The following is a 21233-nucleotide window of genomic DNA, read 5'->3' as shown; positions in this document are numbered from 1 at the left end:
CGTCACACAAACAACTATTGTTGATTAGAAATTGTACAAAAAAAATAACGAGTAACAACATTTCTCTTATAAAACCACATTAAAAGACTGCAAAAATCTAAGATTAAAAATCTTATATTAAAATTGTCGTATTAAAAAAAAACCACAAAATTGTCTATGGCATATTTCCATAAAAAAATATAAGATCCCATAGCGTAAATATAATACGCCATATGTTATACAAAACTAAAAGCTTACTTTATAAAACATTATTTATAAATTTGTGGCAACACTCTACATTGAAAAAAAACTATCGATTTATAATTTTATATAAGATTTTTCTCAAGATCTCAAGCATCAACCAGAAAAATGTTAAAAATTCATTAAAAGTTTAAAAGCTACAAGTCTTTAAATTCAAAGCAACAATATTTCTACTACAAGAAGTCTAGTAAATAAAAAAAATCTTTCAAATAACATCGAAAGCATATTGTAACAACTAGAATATGTAACTATGTACTAAATATATGATATACTTGATTTATGAAAAAAATATTTAGTACATATTAGAAAAAGACTAATATAAAAATTCATGTCGCTATAAAATCTTCACGACACAATAAACTTCTATTCTTCAGCTGAACAAAGCACATTAGAGAATATATTTGATAACGATACATAGCATTTTGCAATTATTAATATAATTTAAGTTGGTATCAAAAGTTTAATGCAAACAACAACATTATACAAATCTATATTCAATCTCTATCATGTAATCAGGTAGTTCATTTATCGAAGTACAAACTTCTTCGTGTCTTATTATTGCTTTCGGTGATGTCTGAGACGACTGAATACAACAATCGCTCACATTTAATACATTTTATCAGAATAAGTCTTGCTCTTTTACGCTTAAATTAAATATACTTAATAATTATTATTCAATGATATATAGATATCTGACATTAGTTGACGAGCATATAAAAATATCAATGACAATCTAATATATACTGTAGCGGGAGAGGCGAGGGACGTCGCAGTCCCGCAGCTGCTGGCGGCGGTCGCAGTCCCGCAGCTGCTGGCGGCGGTCGCAGTCCCGCAGCTGCTGGAGGCGGTCGCAGTCCCGCAGCTGCTGGCGGCGGTCGCAGTCCCGCAGCTGCTGGAGGCGGTCGCAGTCCCGCAGCTGCTGGAGGCGGTCGCAGTCCCGCAGCTGCTGGAGGCGGTCGCAGTCCCGCAGCTGCTGGAGGCGGTCGCAGTCCCGCAGCTGCTGGCGGCGGTCGCAGTCCCGCAGCTGCTGGAGGCGGTCGCAGTCCCGCAGCTGCTGGAGGCGGTCGCAGTCCCGCAGCTGCTGGAGGCGGTCGCAGTCCCGCAGCTGCTGGAGGCGGTCGCAGTCCCGCAGCTGCTGGAGGCGGTCGCAGTCCCGCAGCTGCTGGAGGCGATCGCTCGCATCTCCCTTTAGTTTTAGTAAGAAAATAAAATGTTACGCAAATTACAATTGTAAAGACGTACAAGCAATGCTGTGTTGTTGTGTGCGGGCTCAAGGCAGCTGCTGCACGGGCGTCTGGCAGTATGGGCACTCCTTGGCTGTGAGCGCGCAGCTGTCGCACAGCACGTAGTGGTTGCAGGGCGCCAGTGTGACGCTGCGCGGCTGCTCCTCGCACACCATGCACTTGGTGGCGGTCTCCAGGTACAGCACCTTCTCGATCTCCTCGAGGTCGGCGCGCGCCTGCGCCTGCAGAGCCTTGAGTGCGGCGAGCGGCAGGCCGCGCAGTTCGCGCCTGCCCGCGCCCGTGCCCGCTCGCGCCGCCTCCAGCTCGCGCCGCAGCGACATTGCGTGTGCGAGCGCCTCATCGCGCTGCCGCTCCGCCAGCGCAGTCTTGCGCAGTGCCTCGTCCGACTCACGTTGCCAGGCTTCACAGGCGGAGCGCGCCTGTGCAACGCGCTCGTCCCAGCGCGCGGCGGCGGCGCGAGACGCATGTACCTCCTCACGAAGCCGCGACAGCTCCGTGGGTGCGGAGGGCGACGCCGCCGCGAACTCGAAAGGGCCCGCGCCCGCGGCGCCGAAGCTACCCGCTTTTATGTGCGAGTTGAAGAGGCGGTCGTCGGTGGAGGCGTAGCGCAGGAAGGGGGGCAGCGGGGAGCCGCCGGTGGGCGGGCTGAAGCCGCGCAGGGGCGGGCGTGGAATGTTAACGGGCGCGGAGCCGCCGAGCAGTCCCTCGCTGTCGGAGAGGTCGCGGTCGAGCGAGGCGACCAGGTTCACTGGGTCGTCCAGATGTAAGTCGTCGAGTGCGTTGCCCACGACCTCCTGCAGCACGGTGGGGTCGAAAGTGCTGCGCGGGTGCCAGGAGAACTTGTCGTCGTAGGTGCGCTGGGGGGCGGAGCCGCCGCTGGAAGTTGAGGCACACTCGTCGCCGTTGGTGTGCGGCGGCGCGGGCGAGGGCGCGCGCTTCTCGGGTAGTGCGGAGGACAGAAGGTCTGCAAGGTTGGTGCCGCACTCCAGGGGAGCTGTCAGATCCCGTCCGGCTGTCAGATCTTCCGCTACACACGTAACAATAAAGATATTTTAAATCGTCTTAAAAACAGTTACAGATAAATTTCTTCTGTATGTCAAGTTGGATTAAACAAATAAGTCATCACTCACGTTCGACATGTGCGAATGCACAGAAGAGTCCGCGCGGGCAGTAGCCGGCTTGCTGCACATCATTGCACTTGGTAGACTTGTATATCTCAGGGTGGAACTGCTGCTCGGTGCGCGTGTGACAGTACCCACACGCATCGCCCACCTCGCAGTTGCTGGGCTCGCCCCACTCCTCCGCATGCTTCACGCTCGGGCAAGGCGTGCTGCGGTACTTGTACTTCCTTGGTGATCTACGCTTATCCTATAATATAATAACTACTTTGAAAAAGGCCGAAGACCTAAGAAAGTTAAATTGTAGTGTCAAAATGAAATCACTACTCACTGTACTTTAGTCCTAATTAATATAAAAGTTCCAATAACACATTTGTACAGTGGTCAACAAATATAGTCAGAAATGGTCATCACACATTGGTTACATTTAAAACAATAAAATATGATAAATGACAAAAACAAATTGGTAAAAATTCTAATTATATTTTTATTAACATATCAATTTTACTCAGAGAAATATTTGATACTCGGAGAATAAGTAAATAAATATGACTCACTTTACTATTGTGATACTGCGGGCAAGCATACCCTTGTCTACATAATCTAGGCGGTCTTTTACATGGCTCTGTTTTATATGATGACAATACATAATTTGTATCTGAAATAAGAAAAAACCAGTCAAATATTCTTACATCTAATCACATAGGCAATGATATAGTAAATAATGTAAAAAATAACAATCAATATTACATAATAATACCCATTTTAATGGCCACTACATTTTGAATACAAACCTTGCCACTTTGGATCTTCGTTCATTAAATTCCTTTCTCTATCAAGAGCATTAGGGGCTGCGGCATCTCCTTCCGCACCATCCGGATTTTCTAAAGCTTGAAGTTCCCTAACATCAAGAACCGGGGGACGCAAATCTGGTGCACCATGCGCAAATGCACAATGTGCACCATTTTTGGTGCAAAGTCCACGAGCGTCCGTATCATGGACGCACATGCATGTCTTGTAATACCGTAGATGGTAACGTCTTTCCGTGTCCCCTGCTGTTCTATGAAGGTATGGGCACCTGGGAGGGGAAAATAATATAAATATTAAAGAACAATCTCTAATATTTGAATTTCATAGAAGTTACGACTTCTAAGTAGATACATCAATAATTTTTGTAGGCTCAATGTAAGCTAGGCACTGCGCAGTGCAACCGCCCCACATCCTTCTACATCCCGCCATTATTTTTTGAGCTGTTTTTCTCACTATCTTTTATGATGTTTCAAACCGCCATGATGTTTTATACCATAGTTATTCCACAGTGGTTTATAATTTACACAAATAGCATACATTATTGTAAGAAGTACTTGCTTTTACCCACGACTCTGTCCGCACGGAATAAAAAATAGAATACGGGGTAAAAATTATCCTATGTCCGTTTCCTGGTTCTAAGCTACCTGCCCACCAATTTTCAATCAAATCGATTCAGCCGTACTTGAGTTATAAATAGTGTAACTAACACGACTTTCTTTTATATATATAGATTGTATTGTTCTGTAGTAATTTTAAATTATTCAGCTATAATTATTTAGTTTATACTGTATTTAATTTTCATATAATCCTGCCAAATAGGGTAGGCAAAAGGCAGGCGGCCAGTCTTAAAAAATTAAGCAAGAAGTTTAAGGTTCATAAAACCTTATGCGACAACTTCACATGAGTAATATAAGGTCAGGGGATGATGATTATTATTACAACAATTAATTTAAAAGCTTGTTATTAATATACAATATTTTCTGGTAAATTTATTTTTGTAAAAATGCAAAGTATGTGTTTTTGTTATTTAAATGTATGTATTATTTCCGTTCATTTCATACAAGTAATACAAAAAATTATAAAGGTTTTGTAAATATATTTCTAAACAATACAAGCCCAAAAATAATAACTGAATAAAACAAAAATAGGTTACATGTCCCATTTATATAAAGTTACTACAGCTTTACTAAAACTTTAACATTGGATATTAACAAAGAGAATAAAACGAAACAATCAAAATGTTAATAAGAATGCATATTCAAATTGCATTCCAATAATAAAACAAGTCTTCAAAGATTCATAAAAACAGTTATACATCGACAATAAAGGAAGTGCGGTACAACAAAGCAAAGTAAGACAAGCCACTCACTCATCGCCGTCTTCGCAAATGCCCGATGTCTCGTTATACTTGGCACAATAATTATCAGCGCTATAATTAAATGATCCGTCTCTTTTTCTAACTGGTCTTCTTCTTCTCTGGTTATTAAAATGCCAATGAAAACATGTAAAAGGCCTATGTTGTGTACATTTATGTTGTAGAAATGATGGACACTGCTCGACTCGGAATTCCTTCAAATATCTGCAACACGACATCACTGAACTTAGTACATTGTATACTCTAATAAACTATACCTTTCGCGGAAGCACTTTCGATAAAGAATTATAAAAGAAATAACTATTTACTTATAATGATTCGGTTTTTCTGTTTGAGCTGTCAACAAAGGCTTAGATTCCGACGGCATTTTGGTGAACTATTATGTATTGCGCCTCTCGCGTCGCGCAGGGCACGCTCACCGATGACCAATTAAAATTCAATATATATGATCACGTGATACTCTGTATTTTAGAAAGCTATTAATTGTAAATAATAAACTAAAGGAAGATTTTCTCCAAGAGAAGCAAACATTTTAATTTTAAATGACCTTGAACTTAAAATATTTCGTTATCTCAACAAACAAGCTACAATGCAAAAGATATAAAAAATACCTACAAATGTAATCAACATTGACAGAAATGTCACGTCTTATGTTTTCTTTTTATCTCTTTTTGACAGCTTCAAAAATTCATGAGTGTGACTAAGACAAAAAATAGGTCGAATCGATCCATTTTTGTTTGGAAAGTAGGTATCAAAACAAAAAAACAAGTATAATATTGTAAAAATAGGGACAATATGGTCTTATTTGATTTTAAGATAATTTTGTAAGAAATCACGTATTTTCAAAAAAGATATTGAATTAAACTATCAAGTTATTAGTATTACTTCGTTTATATGTAATTATAACCACAGTTGCTTAAGATTTATACAATTTATTTTTCTGTATGTTTGCAGTATACATTCAAATTATACTATGATGTGGTTTTAGTATATTCTCCTCATTAACTAAAAAAATCTGTTCTTAACTTAAATTATCTTTTAGAATTTTTTTAAATGGCCCTGATATACTCTATAAACTAAGAAATTTTTTAATACTCCAACACAAGTCCAACATTGCCCAATCCCTATCCAATGGTTCAACAATATTCTAATCCGTTAGAAACTTTGACCAATCGCAAAGCTTACTTTTACAACCAATAGTAACATTGGAAACGTCACGAAGCTGACCAATCACTGTTCACAAAATTGGCGTCTCTCTTCGCCCGCCATTCTCTCGACGCCATCTTTAGCATATGATCATTGTTGTGACCCTCGTCTTAAATTTCTTATAAATATATTGTAACTTTACTTTTTCTGTAAAAAGGTGTGTAAAAGAGTGTAATATATCTTAATCTACGTTTATAACATTGACAATTTGCTTACCTTTACCCCGATTCAAAAATGTGTAAATTTCAAAATATTTGCAATTTGGGCAATGTTTTATGTGATTGGCAATCGTTGAAAATCAGTTTTATTTCTTTTTTAGTGAAATATGGCTCGTACCAAGCAGACCGCTCGTAAATCCACAGGAGGTAAAGCACCTCGCAAACAGTTAGCTACCAAAGCCGCGCGAAAATCGGCACCCAGCACTGGAGGTGTGAAGAAGCCTCATCGTTATCGCCCGGGTACAGTAGCCCTCCGAGAAATCCGTCGTTACCAGAAATCTACTGAATTGCTGATCCGTAAACTGCCGTTCCAGCGTCTTGTGAGAGAAATTGCTCAAGATTTTAAGACTGATCTTCGTTTCCAGTCTGCCGCCATTGGAGCTTTGCAGGTGGGATTTATTACAAACGAATTTTATTTGGATATGTTTTTTTAGATTGTTGCGAGACTAATGAAAGGAATGTTTTATTTTCAGGAAGCTAGTGAGGCATATCTGGTAGGTCTGTTTGAAGACACCAACTTGTGCGCCATCCACGCCAAGCGCGTAACCATCATGCCCAAGGATATTCAACTGGCGCGACGAATCCGCGGAGAACGCGCTTAAACTCGTTTAATTATAATGTATCTTATAAATTATTTGTAATTCAATTAGATATAAATTCTAACATTGTTTAACGTCTCACATTTAATTCATTTAAGTCTCTTAATCATTATTGTAAGGAGGCAGAAGAACTGATTTTTATAAATATGTTCTTAATTTATAAGTTTCTTTGATGTTAGTGTGGCCAAAGTATCTGTCATGCAGTACATTGTGTCAACAAAATATCAACGTAATTCTTAGTAACTTGGTAATATTAAGTAGCATAATAGTAATAGACAATATTGGGCACAAGTATGTGACCATTCTGTACTTGCTAAAACTGCACTAACTTGTATTGAGAAATTGGTGTTAATAAATATAATTAGGACTTATCTTTTGTTTTTATAAATTATTCTCCTAACATTACTAGCGTTGCCAGGTGTCCGGATAAAGCCGGACATAGGTAGGTTATTTGATTGCGTGTCCGGCCAAAATAAACGGTTTTCTGGCTTTTGTCAGGCTTTTTACATTTCCCAAACGAGAGTATCTATTAATACTGAGACAAAATCCTAAATATAGGGTGTCCAACCTTTCTACCCAAATGTCCGGCCAAATTGGCTGGTCTGTCCGGCTAGTAGGTTTGGCGACCTGGCAACCCTAAACATTACTATGTACTAAATATTTTTAGTGGGTTAAATTAAACAAAGACAGATATTTTAACTTGTATTATATTGTGTGAAATAATCCTTACCAAATATTTATCTAATTAGCAAAAAGTAGGAATATAACATAATTTTTTAATATGGCTATCAGTAAACGTAATATAGTAGAATACATAGGGTTACAATAAATAAGATATTCTTTATTGGGTTTATTTAATATCTATGAGCAATCCAACTTATTCTACTTTATTAGCTTCTTTCATCTCTTGCTCTTCTATTTCTTTTAGTCGTCTTTCGATATCTACAACACTTTTGCCATTTTCCTTGTTATATTTATAAGATAACAGCAGTTGTGTCTTTTCCATACCTTGAATTCTTTCATACAGTGTTTTATTAAATTCAAGATCGACATCATTCTCTTCTCTTAATATGCAGAAATAGATCAGGAATATGGCAACACTGCCTACTACGCAATAAGGTTGGTACCATGGCATATCTATCTTGATATTTTTAATGGGCCTTATGGTGTTTCTTGCAGCAGCGCCACTTGTTGAAAATTTAATAGGTTCATTTTCATTTATTTCCACATTACGACTCGAGAAGGTTCTTGCATTATGTCGCCTGAAGCAGCTCCTAAAAATTTAAAGGAAACTATTTAAAACCCAATCAATTTCATACAGTCAATAAAGGTTAGAGATGTTGATACATATAAACTACTAGCTGTCGGCTGCGATTCTGTCTGTGCGGAATTAAAAAAAAAAGTAGCCTATGTCTCTTTCAGACTATGTTCTACATCTGTGCCAAATTTCAAGATCCGTTGAGCCATTCTAGAGAGACCTTCAAACAAACATACATCCATCTATACATTTGCATTTATAATATTAGAAAGAAGTAAAATTCAGATATGGTTAACATAACCACAGCCATAAAATGGATGTCTTTGTATTTAATACTATTCATGACTTGTTGGCTTGGAAGCCTTCTTTTTTTTAAGAATAAAATAGTAAAATAAAAAATTAAAAAATTTAAAAAATAAAAATATTAATTCTATTAGGAACAAGTTGCCAGTTATGATACAAATAACAACTACATTGGTATGAGTAATATCAATTAAGTATTGTGCAACTGAATAGGCAAATCTTTGTTATCCTCAAAACATTTGCAAGGAATTACATGGAAGTATTTTTATATTGATAAATTAATATTATTTTCATTGTTTTCAATGCATTCATGTCACCACAGTTATGCAAAAGTTTTAATTTGTCAGCATATTACAGGCAGTTTTGAAACATTGAAATCTGAATCATTGTTAGACGTTGATGTTAGTTAAAATTATATAACAGGGGAAAACCATAGAATCATAAGAGCTGGTACCACAAAAGATTGTTTTAATACGTTCCCCGATTTTGTCATTTTATCACACGTCCGGTGTCATCCTTAGATTGTTAATATCTACCAGCATTTTATGTGTCTTTGTTAACTCTTATAAATAGTTCAGGTCATTGGAAAACTTAAAACTACCTCCATATAAATATAAATAACACCAGAAAATAAATTAAACTTAACCTTACCTTACTAAAAACAAACTTCTGTTCATTTTGTATGTTAAATATGTTGAATAGGGTGTTTAAATCGTTGAAACTTTATGTAAATATAGGTATAGTTCTAAACATAATTGGTTGGTCTGACAGGTTGACATTTACCTTTTTACCTCTACCAGATGAGTTTGACACTGACATTAACAGCGCTGCAGTGCAGTGCGAACCTAGAGCAAGTAGTATTGTGTGGCCATAGAGGAGCCTGATTTTGAGAAATTGTTCAAGCTCAGTGTGAAATAATTAATTTATAAATTTATGTTATTTATTCAGCAAAGATATGTAAGAGACACGAATAAAACTGTGTAATAAATTGAAGAGTTTAATAAAATTTAAGTTTTAATTACTACGAAGACTGGCAATCTTTTCAAGGGAAAATTCCAATGCATTTTTTATCCTGAAAGAACAAAGACATAAATGTATGTATATTCAAAAGGTATTTAGTATTTACCGTAAAGTATTAAATAGTTACTGAGCTTCGGTGTTAAGATACAATTGAATGCACTAAAGTGGTGCCGGCATTTTCTTACGTTCACTTCGAATACAACGATAAAATAAATCGATTCTTGTAAATAGAATACCTAACAAATTCGTGACCCGTTTCTGGTTCATTCAACAGCCGATCCCTCTCTTTTATGGCGTTTTCTTTTCTTTCCGTTACTTCCTTAAGCTTTCTTTCAAACTCGCTATCTTGTTTAACTGGGAGGATTTTAGCTTTTGGAAAAGTTACCACCGATTTGAGTTTCATAAGAAGGGCCATAATATCATAATTATTTGACGCAGTATGTACCGCATTGCATAGGGATGAACGTAAATTCCAAACCTCAGTGATGCCTTCTTCCTGATCACAATGAAAGTGTTATTATTTTGACACAAAATGAATTGTATGATAATCAGATAGGTACATATAAAATAAGATAATTAGATATTTTAATCGAATAGCGAAACCAAAAAAATCTTTTTAATACCACCGATACTACTATTACTACTAATATACGAATACTCGTACTACAGATTTTAAAATACCGATTTTTGTCTTATTTCAGCTAATTTTTTTCTGTTAGCATCAATTTGAGCTAACAAAGCATCACGGCGTATTTTGTCTAATTCTAACTGGCTACGAAGTTTTTTAATTCTTTTAGTCAATTCTCTTTGTTCTTTTTCCGATTTCTCTATGTGAATCACTGTCTCTCTTATGTTTCTGTTTAACGATGCGATTGTTGATTCTACTGCGAAAAAATATTTTTAGAATTAGAGGGGCCTATCGTTTAATAAATAACTATGTAATGTTTTGAGTTCTAAAAACTCGAATAAAGATACCAAAAGCAAGGAGCTTTAACATAATTGTATCTTTGATATTAATTTAAATTAAGACTAAAAACTACGAAATAAAAACAAATCTGATGAAAAATTTACCCCGACAGCGTTTTATTACGACCATTGATAATTTTAAACATAAAAATAGGTATCTACTAAAGTAATTAAGGATATGAATGAGTATGCATTATCTTACAACTCCGATTTTCCTTCAATTTAATTTCAGTGTTCGCTTCTTGAAGTTTAAGTTCCTCTATAGTTTTATTAACGGACTTTTCCATTTTATTTCTACAGGTATTAACGTCAATTATTATTAGAATCACCTTTAATTTTTTTACCGTTATAAAACGAAAAGATAATTATCCTGAAAAAAGTTTTTTTTTTTATATCGAGAAATAAAAGAATGCGCAAGGCACAGCCAACAAACCTTTAACTATGTTCGTTAATTATTTTAATGCAAGGAAACCTATTGTTAATGTTTTGTTTGATTTTCATTTTTGAATATTTATTTTTCAATATAGTTTCATATATGTTTTAATATTTTTAGCATTTATGCGTGAAATGAAAACTGTTGTTACTGTTACCTAGGAAATGTTAACGTAGCCGGGGAAATTTAAAAACAATCGTTCAAAATACTATTTCATCAAATGTCTAGAATCACTCATTTTTATAGAAATTGAATATTGTAACGAAAATATCTTTGATAATATGGAAACGCCAGATTCAAACGGATATGTTAATATCACTTGGCCAAGTAAAAATATTCCTCACGGTGGTATCTTTCACACAAGAGTTCAGAACTTCTCCCCTGCTCAACAATCTTTTCTAAAAGGTAATAAAAGGAGATAGACGAAAAACTAAATTTTAAATACTCATTATATCACACATGCACCGTTCTTTAAAGAATGATTCACGCGGCATAGTGACGAAATTATATTATTTTCAGTGTTGTTAGATGAATCCAAGTTTACAATCGCACAGCGTCGTAAATCCGCATTCACTTTACGTCAAGACGACGGCCGCAAAGAGAAACCAGCGCCACAAGTGAGAGAAAACGTAAGAAGTCTACGGCCCCGTACTTCATGTCGACGCTCCCTTTCTGCTATACGTGCTTCTGGAGTCCTCGAGCCCGATGCGTAAGTTGTATGAGTGAAGCATTGTTGAGAGTTACGATTTTTTTTTAAGGTTAACGGTTTTATATTCCATCTACGGCTTAGGGCACCATGATAAGAATTTATATGGGGATAAAGTTATAATTCTGTTCTATTCTCTTCGGCATAATTAAATTAAGTAACAAATTTTTTGCATGAAATATTTGAAATATGTTAAGTATTCTTGTGTATAGATATAAGCCGTTGAAGCGCGGCGAAGACCGCGAGAAGCTGAAAGAACGACTCGCAGACTTCATGACCTACGGGGACTTGGGTCAGCGACCGCCGAAACCAGCTCGTCCCATCAAATGCCCGCCAAAGTTACCAACAAACAAAGAGAAATGGAATGATTGTAAGTTTTTAATTTTTTGTACTTAAGATACAGAACCAGTCTAGAATAACGGTTTCCAAGCAAGATGAAGGTTTTCTTTTGGTTCTTATCGTCGTTGTTCTATTGAACATTATTTATGTTTGGATATATTTATTTTTTACGATATACTTCTAGTGGTAACACAAATCCGCGAGCGGGCTGACTGGCTGGCAGAGATGGAGATGTTGGGTGAAGCAGACCCCCATCGTGAGGTGATACAGGACCAGATAGCGGATAGGATCCGAGCACTGGACGCCCTGGGCATAGACAGCGAGTGCTCGTCTGCGAGGTCGAGACGGTCAGGGTTCAGCGTGCTCGATACTGGTAGACGAAGTGTTAGAAGCAAGGATAGTGATAATACAGGTAGAGGAATGTTTACGATTCATTATTTTAGTTGTAGATATATGTGCAATTACAAAAGTTTGGGAAGAGGGAGAATTATGTGCCTTTTTACATTCATTATGTTCATTAAATTGATATTTCCAGAACGAACAATGTCATCTAAAGAAAAAAAAATCCTAAAGAAAGGACCGATAAAAAAGAATAAAGAGGTTGAAGAGAATGTCGACGCTTACAGCCGAATGTCGCCATTGGAGTACACGCCACGACGAAGAGTTTGATTTAATTTATACTTAATTTTTTTATTATATTTGAAATTTGTCATAAATGTATATCTTCGGCTAGTAATAATAAAAACGTAATGTTGGAAAAATCTATTGGTGTGATAAACATTTATTTACTCAAAGATGTATTTCGTTAATTTCAGCGTCATCGGTTTTATTTTTACATTAGGTTTATGTAGATTACATAATTAAAAAACACAAGTTTTTCACTGGTTATTGTAGTCATACATTTACTCCGTCATATATACAGAACCGTACATATTAAATCATAAATTAGTGGCAAACAAAATGTTATTCTTCATCACTATCAATGACAAGTATTTTTGATTTTTTTGCTTTTGGTTCTGTACTAGGTGATGACACCTTTTTGCATTTTTCTGGTTTCTTTTCTTTCACTTTATCATAACTATGTACTTCTGATTCTAAATCACTAGGTGCTGGTCTATCCAAATCAAAGTCTGAATACTTTCTGACTGTCATTTTCAATGAAAAATCAACATCATTCACAGAATCCATATTTGGGCCTTTTTTAATATATGATATTGTTGAGTAAGCTGTGAAATGAAAATCTTCCACAAGATATCCTTCAGTTAATAAAAAAGCAATTACATCTTCAGCTAAATTACGCGAGAAATTAGGTTCTTTACCTTTATGTCTTAGATTGACTGGACCTGTTAAGAACCAAGCACTCAACAACTTTTGTGCCGTTAGTTTTGTGTCTTTACTCTCAGCTTTATCTAATATATACGATAGAGTCTTACAGTGGTTCTCGAGACTTATTTCTCTTAAAATAGAACAAGGATTAGAGCAAACATCACACATTTTGTTACAATCTGCATATCCCCAATCTTCTTCAAAATGCTCTGCAATAAGCTGCCTCCTGCAGTATTTCCCATTAAGACAATATTTAATCATGCCGTACAAATTATCCATATTGCCAGCAGAAGAAAATACCATTGTACTCACTTTAAATATATCCTGCATTCTATATAATGTCACACATTCAGCTCTCTTACCGTCTCTACCAGCTCTACCACTTTCTTGGTAATAATTCTCCATGGATTTACTTATTGTGTGATGTATTATAAATCTAACATCAGGTTTGTCAATACCCATTCCAAAAGCTACAGTGGCCACAATTGCTTGATAGTATTTCTCATGCCATTTGCTGTGAACTTTTCTTCTACTATCTGCTTCCATGTGAGCATGATAACAACCTACTTTTAACCCCCTTTTTCTTAATTCTTCCGCCAAGTCCTCAGAGTCCTTTATGCTATTTGTATAAATAATGCCACTCTCACCTTTATATCTATACTTCAAGAGTTTCTCTAGAATTGTAATACATTCCTCTTGGGAGGTAGGTTTTTCTAATATTTTATAAAATAAATTAGGTCTGTTAAAGGTGGATTTAATAACCAAACATCCTTGTATGTTAAGTATTTTCTGTACATCATTTAATACATGAGCAGTTGCTGTTGCAGTCAAACCTAGAATTGGTACATTAGGAAACATACTGGACAATATTCCTAAAAATTTATAATCTGGCCGAAAATCATGTCCCCATTGTGAACAACAGTGTACTTCATCTATAGCTATTCTTTGCAGCCTACCCCCTGCGTAACACTGTTGCAAATTAGCCATAAACCTCTTGCTCTTTGCAAGTCTTTCGGGTGTAACATATAATAGTTTTATAGGCGTAATTTTATCTTTAAGTAAATTTAAAACTGCTGTAATTTCTTCTCTTGGACTAGTGCTTGTCACAAGTTTTGCAGGTATTTTTCTGGCAGTCAATGACCTTATTTGATCTTCCATTAAAGAAATAAGGGGTGAAATGACAATTGTTAAACCAGGTTTTATCAGGGCTGGTAATTGGTAACATAAACTTTTGCCAGCTCCTGTCGGCATCACAACTAAGGCATGTTGTCCTGATAGAGTTGAGTTAATAGCACTCAACTGTTTAGGTCGAAAAGAATTTAGTTTAAAAGTATCACGGAGAACCCGGTTAACATCTTCTGACCATTCGTAAGTAGTTCCAGCCCAATCGACACTTGCTAATGATTCAGATTTAATCTTATTTATTGTTTTTTTCAATAACGTTTTCTTTTCTTGCAACTCGCGCTGCCGGTTTTTCCATTTAGCTATCTCACTATCAACTTTATTAAGCTCCTTTTCAATACTTTTTATTTCTCGTTCAATTTCTATTACACTTTTCATATTACGATTGCAGTTTCAGGAACTGCAAAATATATTCTTGCTTGTTTACAAAAAAAACTAATCTATTTAATCTGCAGAATGTTATACTGAATCGCTTTATGTAACTTTCTTCGTATTTGACAATTTCGCCCCTTTTATTTTGTAGTATTTATACAATACTATGATTTTTTTCTTTTCATTAAACCTTAAATCATTTTCTTTAATAAAGTTATTACTTCGTTTTGAAAACTTGACAATTAAATTGACGTTGACAGTTGTGCTAGAAGAAGATAAAGACGAGATACGACATGCAAAAGAATAGAGTAGGGATTAGGGAATTAGGGAAGAAGCGGATCGCAAAAGTATTTTTTATTCTGATCAGGAATATAACTTCGCGTAGAAAATAATACTAATCCTTTATCTGGATATCTTTAAAAGTAAAGTATAGATCAGTAAAGATTATTATAAATTCATATAGCTTCTAATTACATCATTGTTTTCTCACATTTTAACTTTGAGATTTTATGGGGAAGAGTTTTATGTCTGTATATTTCTAATATTTTTTATGATAAAAACAATAGCATTCGAGCAAAAGTACATAAAACTGGGGTGCTGATTGAATATTTATTTTATTATTGACCTACTTCTTTCACTTGAAACGAGTTAGTAACAACGGATGCCGCTTATTGAGCAAGTTAGTAAATAGATTACTTTTATCGTACGTTACATAGGATCAGTGTAAGAAAGTAAAAGAAAAAAATGCGAGTCTTTACTTTTGTCTTAATTTTGTACGTATAAGAATTAATATTTTTATAGAAAAATCCCTAAGCAATGACCGTTAGAATATTGTTTCAGGTATACGGCTTCATGTGATTACGAAATCGTTCCCCTTATATTAGCCAGAGGAGGGTCAAAAGGTATACGACTTAAAAATCTACAGAGAGTAGGTGGTTTAAGTCTTATCGCACGATCTATTTTAACGGCAAGAAAAGCAGGATTATCGAACATAACTGTATCTACTGACCATCCATTGATCGCTTTGGAAGCTTTGAAATGTTAGTTATTTTTTTTGCGTGTTCTTTCATGTGAAAAAAGAAACCCTAATTTATGTGTATTTTTAATAAAACGTAAATTATTTTTAGATGGAGCTTCACCTTTTCGACGAAGTTTTATAACAGCTTCACATTTTGCTCCATCAATTTGGGGCGTGGAGGAGTTTATTGCCTCCACACCAAAAGCTAAAGTAGTAGTTTTGATTCAAGCGACTTCTCCTTTTATTTCGTACTTAAATCTTAAAGATGCTATCAGAAAACTGCATTATCCAAAACCTTATGATTGTGTGTTTGCAGCGACAAGGTATTTGGCACTTTTAATTTTTTACATTAATTATTAATATTAATATACAATATTAATTAAACTTAATGAATTGTAAATGATAAAAAGTGTATTTTAGAAGCTTTAAACTACGATGGAACTTCGTGAATGGAAAGCTAATTCCGAAAAATTTTGACAGCGTTAGAAGACCACGGAGACAAGACTGGCACGGTGAATTAATAGAAACTGGGGCATTTTACATATCACGAGTAGAATTAATAAAACAAGGACTTTTACAAAATAACAAGTAAATAATCTTAATTTTTTTAATTGATGAATAAAATGTATGAATTTCCGAACCGAGTAAAGTTACTAATTTCTGAACGTGACTGAACTTTTCCGCGCTGGCGGAATTTTATTTACGAAATATTTTTAAAGGTTTATTTTAATTATAAAAGTTAAATTGCAAATAATAAAACAGAGTTCTTTTTCAGCTGCACCGTTTTCGAAACTAAACCCAAAGAAAGTTTGGAAATTGATTCTTATTACGACTTGAAAGTTGCAAATGTTTTACTTAGTTCTAACTTAATTTTGACTTAGTTTCGACCAATTAAAGTTTGACAAAATAAACACTTTTTAACACGTAAGTTTTTAATTAAAATTTTTCGTAGTTGTATCAACATAATTTTTAAATTAAATGTATATTAAGAAAGCTAACTATGTCCTATAAAAATAATTTTATTATTCTTTTTAAAAAATCAATCTTTTATCTCAAAAGATTTTCATTAATACAAGTAATGAGCAACCCAAGTTGTTTCTTTTTCACAATAAAAAAAAACTTTTAAATAGGCTAAAACATTTAATATGAAAAGTAGACTGTTTTGCACATTATCTGAGAACAAATTAATCTTCTATATATATAAAAGAAAGTTGTGTTAGTTACACTATTTATAACTCAAGAACGGCTGAATTGATTTGACTGAAAATTGGTGGGCAGGTAGCTTAGAACCAGGAAACGGACATAGGATAATTTTTACCCCGTTTTCTATTTTTTTATTCCGCGCGGACGGAGTCGCGGGTAAAAGCTAGTATTTCATAAAGAACTTATATTTTAAATAATTAACACCAGATCTAACACTGTGTGGTGATGCAAAGTTTTACTCAATTCTTTTCTTCCCATCATTAGAATCTCTACCTCTCGAATTGAAAGATAAAAGTAATTTTTTCTTTTTTTCTTTTAAACTTACTTTATTCTAATCCACCTATATTATTTTTCTAATTATTTTGTGTTTAGAAAAAAGTTTTTAATACACAACAGTTAAAAAATAATTCTATTGGTTATTGTGACTATATATTTTTGCACATATCCACCCACTTTTGCATTATACATTTTCTTATCAGGCATATGAAATAAGCATATTACATTATCTAATTTTTTATATCATGTTTAATTTTGTTTTCAGTTACAACTTGTAAATATGACTAATTTAGAAATAGTAACATTTGAAGATCTTGAGGCAACAGATGTGATCAGTGTAGAATTAGTACCAGAACGTAAAGGATTGATATTAAAGCATTGTGAATATTACGTAAGCTCTAGAAGACACGGAACAACAGTGACCCGCAGATATAATGAGTTTGTTCAACTGTGTGATGTTTTTTGTGCTAAATATCCATATCGGTATGTAAATAAGGTATATTTCTCTATTTATTAAGATAACTGTATTTATTATGTCTCAACAAATTATATAGGAGTATGATAAATCCATTGCCATTTATGTCTGTTACTATAAGGGTGGGCAGTGATTACAGATTTTTATTCCACTCTCTGGTTAGTTGTTTGATGAATAACATGCATAGTTATTTCTGAATTTGAATCATTTAAATTCATTTAAATCATCATTCCTTGTGCGTACTGCAAAAGATTGGAATAATTTGCCGGCGTCAGTATTTCCGTCCAAGTAAGATGGGGCCTACAAGAGTAGAGTGAATAGGCATTTACAAAGCTAGCGCATACTATCTTTAGACCAAATCATCTCCTCATCGGGTGGGATTGTGGTCAAACGCTCACTTTTTCAATTTAAAAAAAATTACAAAAATTACATATCTTAGGGTATAAACGTAATGTATATGTGAAATGTAATATAACAATCTCGTATCATCCGGTTTGCCACTATATTTAAAAATGTTTGATAGTGTTAAGCTAAATATAATAATTGAGTAAACAATCAGTTTGTTTTGTTGTTCAATGGTATAAATAAACATTTGTATAATGTATTTTATTATCACTATAATTGTGAACTGAAGTGACCTTGTTTCAATTAATTGTTGATAAATAAAAAATATCCCGTTCATTACATTGTAGAGTATATAATGATAATGAACTTACAAAAAAATTATATTTTTTGTTTAATTAAGTGTTGATGGAAATAAGTGTTGATCATAATTTTAAGTGATACGAGAATTTGTGTAGTTTTACTTAATCTTAAAACTATGTCTATTTAGATATTGTAGCAATTAGCAATGAAAGGTGTCTACATAACAGCCAGTGTTAATTTTTATAGTGTACTCATTTCAGGGATAGAAAAAAAATAGTTCTTAGTGGTCAGTATTATTCACTAAGAATGCTGGCCACTATATTTCTTGTTTAAAGAGTTATGAATTGTCAATTATGGTTTACAATATGCCAGTACAGATAAACTGGCAAGCATACAACTAGTATAATATAAACTGGGGCCAGTGAGTCCATGCCAGCGCTACTGTCTTACTGTACTGGCATAATGTAAACCAGACATTATATAATTTAAATGTACCAGCGCTGTAAGTCGTTTGCCACCTAAACGCGTGGTGGTCGGCGGCGGTAGCCCAGTGTTCCTGCAGCGGCGCCGTGCAGCGCTGCAGCGATGGCTGACCCTCGTGGCGCGTCACCCGGTGCTTGCTCACGACGCGGATTTACGCACCTTCCTCTGTGAATCTTCTTCACGTTTGGATAAGCCGAAGCACGATGAATTCGTACTGGCCGGTACTCAAGATGAATCCACAGTAAGTTTGTTCTTCTTAAATAAAGCGATGTGCGAGTTCCTTTTTTTTATTTAAGAAACTTTGTTTTGTTCTTTACAGAGCCAAATTTCAATAGATGAAATGCAGGCAGCTTTCGTATCAGAGCAGGAGCAGCTACGTCTCGTGCAACTTGGACTTAACAGATTATATAAAATATTCGAAAGAGGTTTGATATGATTAATATTAAAGAAAGACAAAGTTTAATTTCATAAAGTTATCAGGTAAAATGAGATAGTTGTTGTCAGTGGGTGGTCGGTGTGAGGCTGAGCGGGCAGACATCAGGGAGGTGGGGGCTGCGCTGAGCGCGCTCGCCGCAGCGCCCGCGGCCGAGCCCCCCGCCTGGCTCGCTGTCAGACAAGCCATCAAGACTGCTGCTGAGTAAGTTACACTAGTAGCCTGCCTAGTTCTATTTTAAAATATCCCAAAGTTATTCTTATTTTACTAATATTATAAATGGGAATGTTTGGATGGATAGATGGATGTTTGTTAGAAGGTATTTTCAGAACGGCTAAACGGATCTTAATGAAATTTGGCATAGATGTAGATCATAGTCTGGAAGAACACATAGACTACTAAGTTTTTTTTTTAATTCAGCGCATGCAGCTAGTTCTATTTTTAAAATGCGCAACTAAAATTGTTTTTTTTTTTTAATTTTTCCATCAGCCTGGCTACAACAATGGGCGAATCGTCCATAGAGGAGGTGGACTATGAATACGGCGCCGGCGCTAAAATACTGCTAGCTTTAGATGCCCTCGGAGCGTACAAGTTTGTTATTTTTAATTCTTTTCATATTAAATTTTAAAAAAAAGTAATAAATTGTCCCTATTTAAGATTTTTTTTAAAGTTTAAGGATAACATTCCTTGTTAATTTAATAAATGTCTCGCCGCGATGTATACGGTGATAACGCAACAACGCTGGGCTGTGAACGATTGAGCAAGCGAAACCTCATTTTATATGTCTATTTCGCTTCTTTTCATAATATATTTATTTATGTGCTTTTGTCAGAGATCTATGCGGGCGGCTGACCCGCGGGCTGCACGGCGAGCGCGCGGCCGCTGCGGCTGCGCAGGCGCACTCCGCCGCCGCCAGTCTGCTGCGCAAGAGGCACCGCTTCGCCCTCGTCTGCTGTTTAGAGGTAACTATCCTTCTCCCTTTTTCTCTTTTCTCTATCCCTTCAATCAGTTTTATAATAAAATACATTTACTATTCATACTTTATTTAGCTTAAGTTCAAACAAACTAAAAAAGCTTTGATTTTTTATTAAATAATCACTATTTATAAATGTGAAATAGTTGAAAACCAACTAATCTAGATAGATTGGCGAGTTTCAAAAAAATATTTCTCTATCTCGTTCTAAACTAGTTCTGTCTCAAATACTTATAGAAAACTGAATGGTTAAATTACCTTTGTGGTATACAATTAAGTTGTATATTTGATACATTTGTGGTACATAATGAAGGAGAGTCGCGTGGCTCGAGCGTATGCACTCGCAGCGCTGGAGTCACTTCAGGAGCCGCTACGTACACACGGCATCGCACACTCTCGCATCGCCACACTGTGGGCCGACTTACACTCCACCCTCACATATACACACACTAATAATAAAACAAAATAATTATTTCGATGTTCACATTTGTAATTTCAATACAGGCTAAAGGACACCGATATCCAATGCCTTAATAAATTAAAAAAAATAACTGTCACATATATAGTCTGTTCCAAATGAAAGCCGAAATGTTGCAAACATACAAACGTCAAATGTCATACATGGCGGCCATTACACTTTTATTCTATAAGACATGTTGTTTTTTGATGGTTTTCCCGCGAAATTTCAGTTTTCGTTTCGAGCATGATTTCTCGTATCGTTTTCCCTCCATTGTGATGTGAGAATTTTTGAAAGATTTATACGAGATATGATATTTATTTATTTTAATGTATAACATTGATTATTGAAAACAGATAAATAAAATTTGAAAATCATATTGTCACCAGATATTATATAAAAATATTTTTTAAAACATTTTTGTGAATCTTTGAGCTGGTCACTCCTAATTTAGGGAGGGCTCCTAGCCCCTAGGTAGGGATGATGATTGTGCTGGTTAATTTTCGCGATTTTTTGTATCTAATTAGGTCTTAAAATGATTACATCTGTCGCCTC

The 21233-nt window shown here is 35.5% G+C and overlaps 8 protein-coding genes across 8 annotated transcripts; 4 read left to right on the top strand and 4 right to left on the bottom strand.

Annotated features, from left to right (window-relative positions):
• Positions 1-1364: 1364 nt before the first annotated feature.
• Positions 1365-5368, bottom strand: LOC106718088 (RING finger protein unkempt). The gene is made up of 6 exons (XM_014512089.2): positions 5096-5368; positions 4782-4991; positions 3397-3680; positions 3160-3260; positions 2615-2852; positions 1365-2511 (listed from the first exon to the last, which is right to left on the bottom strand). Exons 1-6 carry the CDS (start codon positions 5152-5154, stop codon positions 1511-1513), a joined length of 1893 nt encoding a protein of 630 aa, XP_014367575.2. The 5' UTR covers positions 5155-5368; the 3' UTR covers positions 1365-1510.
• Positions 5369-6041: 673 nt separating this feature from the next.
• LOC106718218 (histone H3.3A) lies at positions 6042-7181 on the top strand. Its single transcript, XM_014512246.2, has 3 exons — positions 6042-6150; positions 6313-6600; positions 6685-7181. The coding sequence occupies exons 2-3, from the start codon at positions 6319-6321 to the stop codon at positions 6811-6813; spliced, it is 411 nt and encodes a 136-aa protein (XP_014367732.1). The 5' UTR covers positions 6042-6150; positions 6313-6318; the 3' UTR covers positions 6814-7181.
• Positions 7182-7494: 313 nt separating this feature from the next.
• Positions 7495-9192, bottom strand: LOC106718161. Its single transcript, XM_014512172.2, has 2 exons — positions 9023-9192; positions 7495-8084 (listed from the first exon to the last, which is right to left on the bottom strand). Exons 1-2 carry the CDS (start codon positions 9046-9048, stop codon positions 7688-7690), a joined length of 423 nt encoding a protein of 140 aa, XP_014367658.2. The 5' UTR covers positions 9049-9192; the 3' UTR covers positions 7495-7687.
• A 193-nt stretch (positions 9193-9385) lies between these two features.
• Positions 9386-10644, bottom strand: LOC106718038 (girdin-like). Its single transcript, XM_014512028.2, has 4 exons — positions 10560-10644; positions 10073-10275; positions 9628-9887; positions 9386-9443 (listed from the first exon to the last, which is right to left on the bottom strand). Exons 1-4 carry the CDS (start codon positions 10642-10644, stop codon positions 9386-9388), a joined length of 606 nt encoding a protein of 201 aa, XP_014367514.2.
• Positions 10645-10938: 294 nt separating this feature from the next.
• On the top strand, positions 10939-12504 carry LOC106718037 (UPF0193 protein EVG1 homolog). Its single transcript, XM_014512027.2, has 5 exons — positions 10939-11195; positions 11310-11499; positions 11709-11866; positions 12020-12247; positions 12371-12504. The coding sequence occupies exons 1-5, from the start codon at positions 11072-11074 to the stop codon at positions 12502-12504; spliced, it is 834 nt and encodes a 277-aa protein (XP_014367513.2). The 5' UTR covers positions 10939-11071.
• Positions 12505-12607: 103 nt separating this feature from the next.
• LOC106718090 (ATP-dependent DNA helicase Q1) lies at positions 12608-14891 on the bottom strand. The gene has a single exon (XM_014512093.2). The coding sequence runs from the start codon at positions 14719-14721 to the stop codon at positions 12799-12801; it is 1923 nt and encodes a 640-aa protein (XP_014367579.2). The 5' UTR covers positions 14722-14891; the 3' UTR covers positions 12608-12798.
• A 333-nt stretch (positions 14892-15224) lies between these two features.
• On the top strand, positions 15225-16654 carry LOC106718036 (N-acylneuraminate cytidylyltransferase A). Its single transcript, XM_045679827.1, has 6 exons — positions 15225-15241; positions 15368-15394; positions 15556-15755; positions 15843-16056; positions 16154-16321; positions 16509-16654. The coding sequence occupies exons 1-6, from the start codon at positions 15225-15227 to the stop codon at positions 16612-16614; spliced, it is 732 nt and encodes a 243-aa protein (XP_045535783.1). The 3' UTR covers positions 16615-16654.
• Positions 16655-17466: 812 nt separating this feature from the next.
• LOC106718035 (sorting nexin-8-like) lies at positions 17467-21043 on the top strand. The gene is made up of 7 exons (XM_045679752.1): positions 17467-17695; positions 18831-19056; positions 19135-19240; positions 19320-19452; positions 19738-19839; positions 20081-20210; positions 20535-21043. Exons 1-7 carry the CDS (start codon positions 17493-17495, stop codon positions 20688-20690), a joined length of 1056 nt encoding a protein of 351 aa, XP_045535708.1. The 5' UTR covers positions 17467-17492; the 3' UTR covers positions 20691-21043.
• Positions 21044-21233: the final 190 nt, after the last annotated feature.

Source organism: Papilio machaon, chromosome 10 (genome assembly GCF_912999745.1).
Source record: "Papilio machaon chromosome 10, ilPapMach1.1, whole genome shotgun sequence".
In the NCBI taxonomy this organism is placed as follows: Eukaryota; Metazoa; Arthropoda; class Insecta; order Lepidoptera; family Papilionidae; genus Papilio; species Papilio machaon.
This window is presented reverse-complemented; position numbering and strand designations above follow the sequence as displayed.

Coding starts and splice junctions, on each gene's coding strand:
- LOC106718088 (XM_014512089.2), bottom strand. CDS start 5,154: ATGCCGTCGGAATCTAAGCCTTTGTTGACAGCTCAAACAGAAAAACCG. Junction 4,992..5,095: donor GAAAAACCGAATCATTATAA/GTAAATAGTTAT, acceptor GTCGTGTTGCAG/ATATTTGAAGGAATTCCGAG. Junction 3,681..4,781: donor ATTTGCGAAGACGGCGATGA/GTGAGTGGCTTG, acceptor TTCCCCTCCCAG/GTGCCCATACCTTCATAGAA.
- LOC106718218 (XM_014512246.2), top strand. CDS start 6,319: ATGGCTCGTACCAAGCAGACCGCTCGTAAATCCACAGGAGGTAAAGCA. Junction 6,601..6,684: donor CCGCCATTGGAGCTTTGCAG/GTGGGATTTATT, acceptor TTTTATTTTCAG/GAAGCTAGTGAGGCATATCT.
- LOC106718161 (XM_014512172.2), bottom strand. CDS start 9,048: ATGAACAGAAGTTTGTTTTTAGTAAG. Junction 8,085..9,022: donor AGAAGTTTGTTTTTAGTAAG/GTAAGGTTAAGT, acceptor TTAAATTTTTAG/GAGCTGCTTCAGGCGACATA.
- LOC106718038 (XM_014512028.2), bottom strand. CDS start 10,644: ATGGAAAAGTCCGTTAATAAAACTATAGAGGAACTTAAACTTCAAGAA. Junction 10,276..10,559: donor ATTGAAGGAAAATCGGAGTT/GTAAGATAATGC, acceptor ATTTTTTCGCAG/TAGAATCAACAATCGCATCG. Junction 9,888..10,072: donor CTGAAATAAGACAAAAATCG/GTATTTTAAAAT, acceptor CATTGTGATCAG/GAAGAAGGCATCACTGAGGT.
- LOC106718037 (XM_014512027.2), top strand. CDS start 11,072: ATGGAAACGCCAGATTCAAACGGATATGTTAATATCACTTGGCCAAGT. Junction 11,196..11,309: donor TCAACAATCTTTTCTAAAAG/GTAATAAAAGGA, acceptor TATTATTTTCAG/TGTTGTTAGATGAATCCAAG. Junction 12,248..12,370: donor CAAGGATAGTGATAATACAG/GTAGAGGAATGT, acceptor TGATATTTCCAG/AACGAACAATGTCATCTAAA.
- LOC106718090 (XM_014512093.2), bottom strand. CDS start 14,721: ATGAAAAGTGTAATAGAAATTGAACGAGAAATAAAAAGTATTGAAAAG.
- LOC106718036 (XM_045679827.1), top strand. Junction 15,756..15,842: donor CGCTTTGGAAGCTTTGAAAT/GTTAGTTATTTT, acceptor AATTATTTTTAG/ATGGAGCTTCACCTTTTCGA. Junction 16,057..16,153: donor TGTGTGTTTGCAGCGACAAG/GTATTTGGCACT, acceptor AGTGTATTTTAG/AAGCTTTAAACTACGATGGA.
- LOC106718035 (XM_045679752.1), top strand. CDS start 17,493: ATGACTAATTTAGAAATAGTAACATTTGAAGATCTTGAGGCAACAGAT. Junction 17,696..18,830: donor TGTGCTAAATATCCATATCG/GTATGTAAATAA, acceptor TAAATGTACCAG/CGCTGTAAGTCGTTTGCCAC. Junction 19,453..19,737: donor GCCATCAAGACTGCTGCTGA/GTAAGTTACACT, acceptor TTTTTCCATCAG/CCTGGCTACAACAATGGGCG.